Consider the following 12,248-nt stretch of genomic DNA (forward strand, 5'->3'; position numbering starts at 1 on the left):
GCCTCCTGTGCTGCCTCACTTTCCTGAAAGATTTCAATTTTTATTCCATCAATTCCTGGTGCCTTGTTCTTTGCCACTTCTTTCAATGTACTTTGGACTTCGTCTCTGAGTATCATTGGTTCTTGTTCATATGGTATCTCTTGAAATGGTTGAACATTAACCATTTCCTTTTGGTATAATGTAGAGTAGCCATAGCAAATGGAAGAAACGAAGATCCGAACAATTCAAAATTTCAGAGGACACTTCAAGAAGACAAAATAAAATATTATAATGAAATGTACAGAGACCTGGATTTAGACCAAAAGAGAAGAAGAAAAAATTCAAACTTCGATTTGATATATTGAAGGATCCTATGAACAAAATATTGAATGATGCAGGAATATCAAAAGAAAATGGAAGAAATACATAGTTTTACCAAAAATAATTTGTCAGTATTCAACCATAGCATTTGATCAAGAACCACTGGTATTGAAGGAAGATTGCCAAGCTGTACATTATTGAAAAACAAATCTCCAGTGAAACGAAATACGATAGGATGAATGTAAAGCTGGTGCTCTCCAATGTAAAGTATCACATAATTCACAATTAAAAAAAAAAATCTCCAGCAATTGATGGAACACATATTGAAATGTTAAACAATCTGATGCAGTGATGGATGGAAGCACTTCCTATTCTATGTCAAGAAATTTGGAAGTCAGCTACCTGACCATCTGACTGGAAGAGATCCATATTTGTGCCCATTCCAAAGAAAGGTGACACAACAGAATGCAGAGATTATCAAACAATATCATTAACATCACATGCAAGTAAAAGTTTGCAAAAGTTAATTAAAAAATGGTTGCAGCAGTACATTGACAGAGCTGCCAGAAATTCAATTCAGATTCACAAGATGATGTGGAGTGAATAATATCCCTGCTTGACTTCCAAATTACTTCACCCTCTTTCTAAACTATTACTCCATTCCCCTGCCTGTATACTCACAACTGATTTAGGAAACTGTCAAATGCAGCACCTAAAGAGAACTATTTTGTTGTTGTTGTTAGGTGCTGTTGAATTCGTTCCTACTCATAGGACCCTATGCACAACAGAAAGACACACTGCCTGGTCCTGTGCCATCCTCACAATCTTTGATAAGCTATGTCATTTGATATATGTCATTTGATTTCTTGACTGTTGCTTCCAAGAGCATTGCTTGTGGATCCAAGTAAAAGGCAATCCTTGATTACTTCAGACTTTTCTCTGTTTATCAAGATGTTGTTTATTTGTGTTGTCACGAGTATTTTTGTATTCTTTACATCAATCCCTACTGAAATAATTGCGGATTATTTGCTCAGCATACAGATTGAGTAAGTATGGTGAAAGGATACAATCCTGACATACATTTCCTGATTTTAAATCAGGAACCAGTGATATTGAAGGGCAAAGTCTGAGCTGAACTGAAGACATTAGCGAAAAATAAGTCTCCAGGAATCCTTCTCCTCTGTTTGAACAACTATCTCTTAATCTATATATAAGTTCCTCATGAGTACATTTAAGTGTTCTGGAATTCCCATTCTTTGCAATGTTATCCATAGTTTATTATGATCCACACAGTCAGATACTGTTGCATAGTCGATATACTACAAGTAAACATCATTCTGATATTCTCTACTTTCATTCAAGCTCCACCTAAATTAAGCAATGATTATCTTCTGAATCTGGCTTGAATTTCTGGCTTTACACTGTAGGATAAGTACTAGGGCCAAAAGGTAGGTTTGTACTGCAAGGTCAGCAGTTCAAACTCAACAGCCACTCCTCAGAAACCCTAAGCAAGTCGCTGTGAGCCAGAACTCCACAGCACCCCACCACTACCATTATCATAAAGGAGCCCTAGTAGTGTAGTGGGTTATGAATTGGGCTGCAATCCTCAAGGTCAGCAGTTCGAAACTACTAGCTGCTCTGTGGCAGAAAGATGAAGTTTTCTGCTCGTGAAAGGTTTATAGCCTCCCTTTATAATGTCGCTATGAGTTAGAATGACTCCATGGCACATAAGCACCACCACCACCATTATCACTATAAGGATCCTTGGTGACACGCTGGGTTACGTCTTGGTCTGCTAAAGTAAAGGTGATTGGTTGAATGCACCAGCTGCTTGGTGGAAGACAGTTGAGGCAATCTGCTTTCAAAAAGATTTACAATCTCAGAAACGAAAACAGAGCAATTCTACTCTGGCCTAAAGGGGCACTGAGCCAGAATCCACTCCGTGATTGTTACCATTATATCCAGTGGTGCAGTGGTAAAACACTCAACTGCTAAGCTAAAGATGGGATTTGGAAGATGTGACTGTCTACTGCCATAAAGATTACAACCTTGGAAACCATATGGGGCAATTCTACTCTGATTTATAAGGTGGCTGTGAGTTGAAATTTATTCCACGGCACACAACAAAAATCATTATTGCTCTACACAGGAACATAACTGGTGCTCTAACAGACTACATCTTATATGCCACCATCCCAGCCCTCAAGCTCCACAGAGCATTAGGAAGACCAGTAGGAAAATAACACTCAGAGGCCAACAGGTGGTGTCCCCAAGGAGGGCCTCTCCAGAGCTCCAGGTGACCTCTTATCCCCTGTTCCCAGCCTCCCATCCCAGCCCCCCCAACCTGGGGGCGGCGGCCTAGCTCTCCGCCGGGACTGCGCGTCGGCAGCGGGCGGGGCTCAGCTTCCTGGCACCCGGGGCGGGCCATATAGTGGCTCCACTGAGCGGAGTGTGCGGTGGGCAGCGAGCTCGGTTAAGTCTGAGACCAGAGCAGCTGGCGCCGGGTCTTCCAGAACGGGTTGAGCGCCATGAGCAACAAATGCGACGTAGTCGTGGTGGGGGGCGGCATCTCAGGTCAGTCGTAGTGCCCCACTGGGCTCCTTCTTCCTCCAGCTCTCGAACAGGTGGCTGTCTGGGGAGGCGTGCAGGGCGGCGGTGGGGCGCGGAGGAACCCGGAAGCCCCCAGACTCTGTTCCCGGGCGGGGAATTGAGGGGATCCAGAGCAGCAGCCATGTACCCCTCCTTCTGGAGAAGGGTTTGGTGTGTCCCTGGACCGAAGCCCAAAGCTGGAAGTCAGCTGAAGGTCTGGGGCCAGACTTCAAACTTCTCTCCTGCCCCTCCCCCCAACTCCCTCAGTTTTCCAAAGGCTAATTAATGCCTGTGCTTGCTGGATTCTTTGAGACCGGGAAAAGGGTAAGTGCCTAATGAAGGCTGGCACAAAGGTTAGTTCTGCAGCTTGACCTCTACATTCTCTGCCCTCATTTACATGCATTGCTTTGCTGACACCAGTAAAGCAACCTTGAAAGGTTCCTGGATCAGGAGAAAAGGTTGGACTGTGGACAAAACTTTTATGACCCTGATTCTCTACAGTTTTCTAATTGCTGCGGGTCTGCCTGGGGCTGCAGAACCTTCTTGGCAAATGACTCCTTCCCTACCATCCTGTCCAAAGCAGATTGGTCAAGTCACCCAGCAGGGCTGATGTGGAGAAACTCATTGGCAGGGAGAAGGACAGAAACTCGCTCCTTCTACACAGGGGGACTGTGTACAGACAGGACCCCCAAAGTCAGAAGTCAGGAGAAATAGGGTCAGTGGGAGAACCCCTTCTTTGAAAAGGGTCAGGCAGATCACCCAGGGTGGGGTCAGTGGGAATAAGCAATGCTTCCAGAACAGCCTGTCCAACAAGAAGTTCCATACCTTCTGGGGCTTGAGAAGTTATTAGGACATCTCTAGAACCCATAGATATATTGTCTAGGTAGTGCCTCAACCAGATCTCAACTAACCACCTTAACCTATGGGAGCAGAAAGCAGTTCTGCTCCTGTGTTGGTCTAAGAAAGCCTTGGTCCTATGCTATTTTCTCAATCCCAAGCCTCCTCATCTTTGGATCCAATCTCAGGTTACAGTGAGGAGGGTCCACTTCTGTCTAGCTGGCCCTCATGAACTCACTCATCTCATGCCATGCTCCGGGCCCAGTGCTGCAGGTGCATACATGCGTAAAGCCCAGCTCCTGGGCCCCAGGAGTAGAGGGGCTGGTAGTGGGAGAAGAGTAAGAGGTGGGGGGGACTACTCACATGTTGGGGCTGATTATTTCTGTAGGAGTTGCCAACCCAAGGCAATATTGCCTGCCAGATTTCTATATAGACAATTTGGAAATAGTTAAGGATGGCCTTTGAAATAGGTGTCAGGCTGAGATCCATCAAGGCTGTGCAAACTCAGTTTTCTTTGAGTATTTTAAACACCTCTCTTAAAGGAATTTGAACTTAAAGGCATACCTACTTAGCCTGAAAAATTTCACCAGGTTCTATAAGAAGAGTTTTACTCATTATTTTCAACAGTGGGCATCAGGGTAGACTCTAGTGGTCCTGTTGTTAATTGCTGTTGAATCTGCTGTGACTTTTGGTGACCCCATGTACAATAGAACAGAACATTGCCCAGTCCCGTGCCGTCTTCATGAGTGTTGACATACTTCAGGCTGTTGTTGTAGCCACTGTGTATTTTGGTTCCTTCCAATTTAGAGAGCTCATCTTCTGACACTATTTCAGACAATATTCTATTGTGATTCCGAGTTATCATAGGCTGATATTTAGAAGTAAATGGCCAGGTTTTCCTTCCTAGTCTAGCTTAGTGTGCAAGCTCTGCTGAACCATGCCACCATAGGTAACCCTGATGATATTGGGAAGACCTGTAGCATATCTTCCAGCATCATAGTAACTCACAAGCCACCTCAGAACTACCAATTGACAGATGACTAGGGGAGACCTTGATTGGAGTTGCAAAAGTGAATCACGTTTTCCTTGCTCTGGATGTCTTATTAATCTAAGAAGGGAGATGGTATACCCAAACCAAGACCATACAACATAGAATGCGATACATGCCATGGGGGTCGGGGGGGGGGTGAGGGTAGTCATTCATTCATAGCTTATCCTTATGTATCTCACATCCTGTCAGGAATTATACAGAGCCCTTGTGGAATCTCATGAATAATTGATGCCAATGACTTAGGGTAGATGATTTAGTAACGTGTGTACAATGTTCTAGGGAAGGTGATGTGTTCAATTCTGCCTGAGAAAATTGGGAAGACTTCATAGAGGAGGTGGCATTTTACCTAGGTCGTCTTGCAGTTTTCATTCATTGCTGTAGTCAATACTGACTCATGATAGCCCATATATACAGCATAGAATTGCTACATCAAGTTTTCAAGGCTGTGACTTTAAAAGTAGATCTCCAGGCTTGTTTTCAGAGGTGCCTCTGGGTAGGTTAGAACTGCTGACTTTTGGGCTAGTAGTCTAGCACTGAACTCTTTGAGTTACTCAGGGACTAGGATGAATATGAATTCACCAGGAGACTAGAGGAAGAAAGCATTTTAAGCTAAGGAACAGTTGATGTAAAATCACCAATATGTGAAAAAAAAACACAAAACTGATGTTTTTTTTTCGGGAAACCTTAAGAACTTCATTGTGAAGGGTTGAAGGTGCTTTTGAGAGACAAAGTCAGATCAGTCAGATGGAAAATGAATTGTGGGGAACGTGTTAGGGGGTAAAGAAGTGGGAGAGTAGGGGTGGGAGGAGCTGTATGTCATTCTAAAAGGTTGATTTTCTGCTGTGGTCAATGAATGTCCACTGACAATTTTTCATTCACAGATGCACATGTGTCAAATGACTGGGAATACGTTGATGGTGGTCGTAGAAATAGGGAAGTGAAGAGAAATAACAGGATTAGGGAAAAGATGGACATCTAGAGTCAGAAGTGCTCAGTGAGGGAGAGAAGTCTAGCAGTTGGAAATAAGAGGAAGAAGTTGGGGTTACAGATCTGTGTAGCAAAGATATTTTACTTGAAGCCACTGAAGTAGATGAAAGGGCTCGAATCAAGAGTGTAGAGAAAAGAGATGGGACCAAATACAGTATTGCAGAGGGTGTTTACATCCTCACAGGGAGATGGAAGATATTTCAATCACTCTACAGATTCATGAGAGAAATGAGGAAATGGAGACCTAGAAAAACAGTTAACCCCAGATCGTAATACCATGGACTGCCAGATGAACAAATACATCTGTCCTGGAAGAAATATAGCCAGAATGTTTCCTAGATGTGACGATGGTGAGACTTCGTCACATGTCCTATGAAAAAAAAGAGGAAACCTCTCAACAAGATGGATTGACACATTGGCTGTAACAATAGGTTGAAACATAACAAAATGGCATGTAACAACAACAACTCCAGTTCTTAGCTCAGACGTCACTTTTGTGTGCAGCCTTCTTTAATTCCAGCAGACTGAATTAGGTATGTCTGTTTAACTCTCTACTTCCCCCCTGTTCCTTTCCAAGAGTTATTTTTTCTTCATTTAGTGCCTTTCTCCTTACTAGGCCCTAGGCTTCTAAGAGGACAGAGAGATGTTCTTTCTCCTACCAGTAGAGACCCCAGCCCCAGAATTCTGCCTGGCACAGTGCTTGATAAATCTGTTAAATTAATGAACCTTAACTTTAGAATAGCAAAGTGGCAGTTGGTTGGGTCTGAAGTTCAAATCCATTGACTTTTTCTATCAAATTGAGAATGTGAACACTAGTAAAGATCAGAATTTTAGAATGAGTAAATGACTGACAAAATGATTTATAAATCTCTGAATTTGACTCTGGTTTTAAAACTTTGTTAATTATTAAACATGGGGTATTCTGGTCATTCACTGATAATTTTAAAACTGTCAGCATATTTTAGTCACTCCCTTTGAGATAAACAGAGATGTTCTAGGATATAGCTGGTTAATAAATAACTTAATGTTTTGAAGATTGAAAAGCATTTAAGACAATTGTAGAACAACTTTACAAAAACACATATAGGATGTAACTCCAGCCCTACTCAATTCTCTTTCACCTACAGATCAGGTCAGCTCTGGAGGTGTGTAAGGTGATGGCATCTCCCACATGAAAGGGGAGAACAGCATGTAGCTGCAGTTCTGAGTTTTGATTTTAATTTTTGGGTTTATCAAACCATGGTAAATGTGTTTTGTTTTAATTCTTGAATGGCTTTTGCTTAATCCCCAAAATAAAAGCTGAACAATGGAAACTCGAAGCACAGAGGAGAAAGTTTTGACTTTCTCCTTGGAAGAGGGGATTCAGCCATCAGGCACTTGGCTGCGATCTCTGGAAGAGTTGGAGCCAGGCTTATAAATTGTCACTAACACCAAGCAGGTGATGTACGTGGTTAAGAAAGCAAGCTTGGTGTAAGCCCGTCTTCAGCCTATAACAGATTGGAATACCTAAAAAGGGTTCTAAAACTTGCCCTGTGAAATAGTCTTCCTGCGCAGCCTTTGTAATGTATAGGACCATAAGTGGAATCCTGAACCCCATCTAGAACCTTCTGAGATGTGACATTCCTACTTGAAAGGACAAGCAGACCAACCTGGAAGAACTAGAGGAGCAGAAGATACATTTTGAAAGAAAGACTAGCAGGAAAAATCCAAAACAAAAATGGCAGTCTAATTGGCTACTATAAGAACAAGCAAGTTGTTTGCCAGGGAGCCATCAAGGCAAGCAATCAAGTCCCTTCAGGACAAACCCCCCTTCAAGACTGAAACTCAAAGGGAACACATGAGAAGGCATGTAGGCTTGCTGGTGACCACGTTGGTCTGCTGGTTAGTGGAAGAGGGGGAAAGGCAGCAATGAAGATATGGGCTGAGTTCGAGCATGTTCCATAGACTCCCATTGACCTGGAGATGAGAGAGAGAAGAAGGGCTGGTTGGTCCATAGTATGGTGAGACCTGGGGACTTCTGAGCCCATGCACAATGACATAGCCAAGGAGGGCTAGAACTGAGAGCATCCAGATGATGTGAAGTGAGGGAAGACACACAAGAACACCCAAACTTATAGATAGTACGCAGTCAACCTAGCTTCAATGGCTTGATGATCAGAACTTGAGGAGAGGAAGATAAAAAAAATTTTTTGATAAAGAAAACAAGTGTGAATTGATACAATTTGATGAACTTGACCTATACTTATAGATGTAGAAGCTCAAAATACCAACTAAGAGGAAAGGCATCGTCACATCAAGTGTCAATCCTATCCCCTCTGTTGTACACAGGATTGCAAGGGACGGGCATCTTAGACATTGGCTACCTAAAATGGGGGGGTGCTATAAAGGCATGATGTGACTTGATTACATTTTTTCAAGAAGGCATTTAGTTTCAGAGTGTGTGGGTAAAGGTAGAATCCCCACTGAATAGTTTTCATCTTGTCTAGATGGGTCTGGTGAAAGGAGATGGGGATAAGATTCTTACGATTCAATAGTATGTAATTGTTATCATGACTAATAGTGATTGCCACAACTGTAAAGACAGAAGTTTTGTAACAAAAAGGGGGGAGTAGTTAATTTTACAATCCAAGAACAGAAGACCCTAGGAACATCAAGGGAGAAGAGCATGAGCGGAATGTGGGACCTTATCTAGAGAAGCAGCGACACCAGAGATGGAGGCAGGGATGAGAACATGGAGAAATAGAGCAGTTGAGGATTCTAGACTCATGGAAAGAGAAAGGTGGTGGCCTCGAGGCAGGCTTACAGAATGTGCCCTCTAGTTGTTTAAATGATTATATATTCCTGAGTGTTTTTGTGTAACCCTCCCCCCCCCCAAAAAAAAAAAAAAAAAAAACACTGAGGGAATAGAAGCAAATACTGTTGAATGATGATGCATGGAGGAAATTGTAATCATTGCAATGAAACGATGAGTGTAAAACTGATGTTCCCCCATGTAAACTATCACTCAATTCACTGTAAAAGCTTAAAAAAAACAACAAGTGAGCTTGTTGCTAGTTGGTGGGATGGTGGTTTTAGCTTGACACAACAAAATATTGTGAGTTGAGGATCCTAATGGGCACATGTTGTCCCTACACTAATGACACATTTGAGGGCTCCTATAACCCACTTGAATGTTCTATAAAAAAAAATAATAATTTAGCTATGCTTGGAAATACATTTATTCTCGTCAAAGAAAGAATATAAAGAGACAGTACAACAATGTTAAAACAGCATATAGTGTATTGCCAGACAGAAACCTGTAATCTAGTTGATTCTGACTCATAGCGATCCTATAGAACAGTGTAGAACTGTCCCATGGGGTTTCCAAGATGGTATTCCTTTATGGAAGTAGGCTATTATGTCTTGCGCCTGTGGAGTGACTGGCTGGTGGGTCCAAACAGCCAACCTTTTGATTAGGGATCAGTCACTTTAACCACTGTGCCAACAGGTTCCTTTGTCAGACGTAATGTCCTTGTTCTTTAGCTTCTTCATCTTTACAATAAGACTTATAATACCTTCTTGGCAGGGTGATTGGGAGGATTAGAAAGAATTCTGAAGAAGGAGTACATACAGGGTCATTCTGGCTTCAGCATTTAAATGCCTTATTCTGACTGGAAAATTATATCCTTGTTTGGCTTCTGGGGTTTTTCAGTCTATGGGAACAGAAGCAGGCATTTATGTGTCACTTCATCCTCTTCACCAAGCAAATAATTATTATTGAGGTGAGGCTTCTAAAAGGGGTCAATACTATGTGGAGTATGCAAGCAGACATCTGTAGGGATTTGCCTGGTCCCGGACTCTTCCTGCGCCACCCCATCCCTTTACTACCCTCATAAGCTCTCAGGCTCATGCTGGGCTCTGGGACTATCTGTGTTTCTCTTCAGGAGAAATTTTGGAAGCCCTAAACCTGCATTTCAGAGTCCTGGTGTGGCGCTGTAGGCTAATGCGTCAGCCTGCAAAGTCATTTGAACTACATGGTCAGTGGTTCAAGCTCCCAGCTGCTCCTTGGAAACCCTATACAGGGTCGCTATGGGTCGGAACCGACTCAACAGCACTTAACAACAACAACAACAACAACCCTGTATTTTAAAGTCCTGGTGTGATGCTGTATAGGATAAGCACTGGACTGCTGTGATACCTCATATGACTTTTCTATCCAATGTCTTCTTAATTCCCACTAAGTGATTGTGTGGGACCATGCAAATATGGTGTATAAGACTCTAAGGCTAGGATTGGTTAGTTTTGTCATCCAGCTAGGCTTAAAATGAACCATCACAGAAGAAAGAACAGATGATCCCAGAGTCATCAATAAAGAAGAGCATGAAAATACATAGAAAAGTGGTGAGGAGTGTGAGATCTCTACGTAGGAAAGTAGTGACGGCAGAGGCAGTGACATGGAGAGACAGCAACTGCAGGCTCCAGGCCCATGGACAGAGTAAAGTTGAGTGCCTGTGGGCAGAAGACTGGCTTGCATAATGTGCTCATTGGGCATTCACAGACTGACTAAAAGAGCTTTGTAACACTTGTCCTAACATGGCAGAGGCTAAGGAGCCACATGGTTGAGGCGTGTCTGCAGTTAGGCTCTCTGCCTAAGGCATTCTTAATTGGAAAACTGCTGCTTCCTGAGTTGTTTTTGATCCTGAATTGTACCCTGTTTGCTTCCCTAATAAACCCCATAATTGTGAGTATTGTTTTGATTTCTGTGTGGTCCTTGTAATGAATTATCAAATCTAGATGTGAAGCAGAGAATGCTGTGGGAGGGATGGTTGGTGTCAGACTAGGGTCAAGAAGGTTATAAGGATGCCGGACATCCACATCATAGAAATCAACCTTGGGCTGATACTGAGTTTGAGTCTCCTTTCCCCTTGTGAAGCCAGGAGAAGTCAGACAAGGTTACCTCATAGTTTTTGCACCTGCTAATTACAAAGTTGATGGCTCGAGATCACCAGCTGCTCCTGGTTGCTATGAATCAGAACCGAATGGATGGCACTTGACAAAAACAACAACAAACCTGTATTTCAGCATCATCCCAGCCTGGCTATTATTCTGATCCTGACCTAGTCCTCCTGTCCGCCATCTGACTCTTGTCTTCATTGGAGTTATGACTACCTTGTTGTGGTTAGGTGCCAAGTTGGTACCAACACATAGCGACCTTATGCACAGCAGAACAAAACACTGCCCGATCCTGGGCCAACCTCACTATTGTTGCCACGCTTGAGTCCATCAATGCTGCCACTTGGCCAATCCATCTCGTTGGGGGTCTTCCTCTTTTCTTCTGACCCCCCACCTTACCAAACATGATATCCTTCTGCAGTGACTTCTCCCTCCTGACAATATGTCTGAAGTATGAGAGACGAAGTTTGGCCATCTTGGCCTCCAAGGATCACTCTGGCTGCACTTCTTCCACAACGGATCTATTGGTTCTTTTGGCAGCCCATTGCACTTTCAATATTCTCCTCCAACACCATAACTCAAAGGCATCAATTCTTCTACGACCTACCTTATTCACTGTCCAGCTTTCGCATGCATATGAGGTTGTTGAAAACACCATGGCTTGGGTCAGGAGCACCTTCCTCCTCACACTGACATCTTTGCTCATCAACGCTTTAAAAAGGTCTTGTGAAGCAGATTTGCTTAGTGCAGTAAGTCATTTGATCTCTTGACTGCTGCTTCTGTGAGTGTTGATAGTTGATCCAAGAAGAATGAAGTCCTTGACAACTTCAATCTTTTCTCCATTGATAAGAATGTTGTTTATTGGTCCAGTGGTGAGGATTTTTGTTTTCCTTACATTGAGATGTAATCCAAACTGAAGGCTCGGCTCTTTGATCTTCATCAGTAAATGTTTTAAGTCCTCTTCACTTTCAGCAAGCAAGGTTGTATCATCTGCATATTGCAGGCTGTTAATGAGTCTTCCTCCAACCCTGATGCCATGTTTTTCTTCATGTAACCCAGCTTCTTGGATGATTTGCTGAGCATACAGGTTGAATACTTATGGTGAAAGAATACAACCTTGTCACACATCTTTCTTAATTGGAAACCCTTCAGTGTTCCCATGTTCTGTTCGAACAACTGCCTCTTAGTCCAGGTACAGATTCCTCATGAGCACAGTTAAGTGTTCTGGAATACTCATACTTTGCAATGTTGTCCATAGCTTGTCATGATCCACACTATCGATAGCCTTAGCGTAGTCAATAAAGCACAGGTAAACATCTTTCTAATATTCTCTGCTTTCAGCCAAGATCCATCGGACATCAACAATGATATCCCATATTCCATGGTCTGTTCTGTATCCAACTTGAACCTCTAGAAGTTCTCTGTCAATGTATGATTGTAGCCCTTTCTGTATTATCTTTGGCAAAACTTTAATTGCTTGAGATATCAAAGAGATTGTCCTATGATTTCCGCATTCCGTTGGGTCACCTCTCTTTGGAATGGGCACACATAT

At 42.8% G+C, this 12,248-nt stretch overlaps 1 protein-coding gene across 1 annotated transcript in view; it reads left to right on the top strand.

The window, feature by feature from the left end:
• Positions 1-2,787: 2,787 nt before the first annotated feature.
• The window catches only part of MAOB (monoamine oxidase B), a 199,180-nt gene continuing 189,719 nt past the window's right edge, over positions 2,788-12,248 (top strand). The window contains exon 1 of the mRNA XM_006864255.1: positions 2,788-2,874. Within this exon, the coding sequence (XP_006864317.1) occupies positions 2,829-2,874 (46 nt within the window). The 5' untranslated portion in view covers positions 2,788-2,828. The remainder of the gene's footprint in view (positions 2,875-12,248) is intronic.

The sequence above is a fragment of the Chrysochloris asiatica genome, unplaced genomic scaffold (assembly GCF_000296735.1).
Source record: "Chrysochloris asiatica unplaced genomic scaffold, ChrAsi1.0 scaffold00062, whole genome shotgun sequence".
NCBI classification, from domain to species: domain Eukaryota; kingdom Metazoa; phylum Chordata; class Mammalia; order Afrosoricida; family Chrysochloridae; genus Chrysochloris; species Chrysochloris asiatica.